This window comes from Apaloderma vittatum, unplaced genomic scaffold, assembly GCF_000703405.1.
Source record: "Apaloderma vittatum isolate BGI_N311 unplaced genomic scaffold, ASM70340v1 scaffold27516, whole genome shotgun sequence".
NCBI lineage: Eukaryota > Metazoa > Chordata > Aves > Trogoniformes > Trogonidae > Apaloderma > Apaloderma vittatum.
In genome coordinates, this window is record NW_009720509.1 from 1,414 (window position 1) to 1,663 (window position 250).

General features: G+C 65.2%; 1 protein-coding gene across 1 annotated transcript in view; it reads right to left on the reverse strand.

The window, feature by feature from the left end:
- Positions 1–246, reverse strand: part of MRPL10 (mitochondrial ribosomal protein L10) — a gene marked incomplete at both ends in the record, with an annotated part of 1,392 nt that extends 1,146 nt beyond the window's left edge. Inside the window, one exon of the mRNA XM_009871039.1 lies at positions 172–246. Coding sequence (XP_009869341.1) covers positions 172–246 — 75 coding nt within the window. The remainder of the gene's footprint in view (positions 1–171) is intronic.
- Between the last annotated feature and the right edge of the window lie 4 nt (positions 247–250).

Genomic DNA, 250 nt, shown 5'->3' on the forward strand with positions numbered 1-250 from the left:
AATGCTCTCACAGAGGCAGCCAGCTGGGCTAACCCCATGGCAGAGCTGTCCTGGGGGTCTGCACCACTGCCACTGGAGGCTGCAGGTGTGTTAAACCCCCTGAGCAAAACACCCACGCGATCTTCTTGGACACGAAGCCCCTCCAGGCCCAGCTCCGTGTCACAAAATTACCTCCTCGCGGGTTTCTCTCCTGGGGGCCAGGCAGCGCGGCGGCACGGCGGGCCGGGGGGCCACGTACTCGGTCACGGCC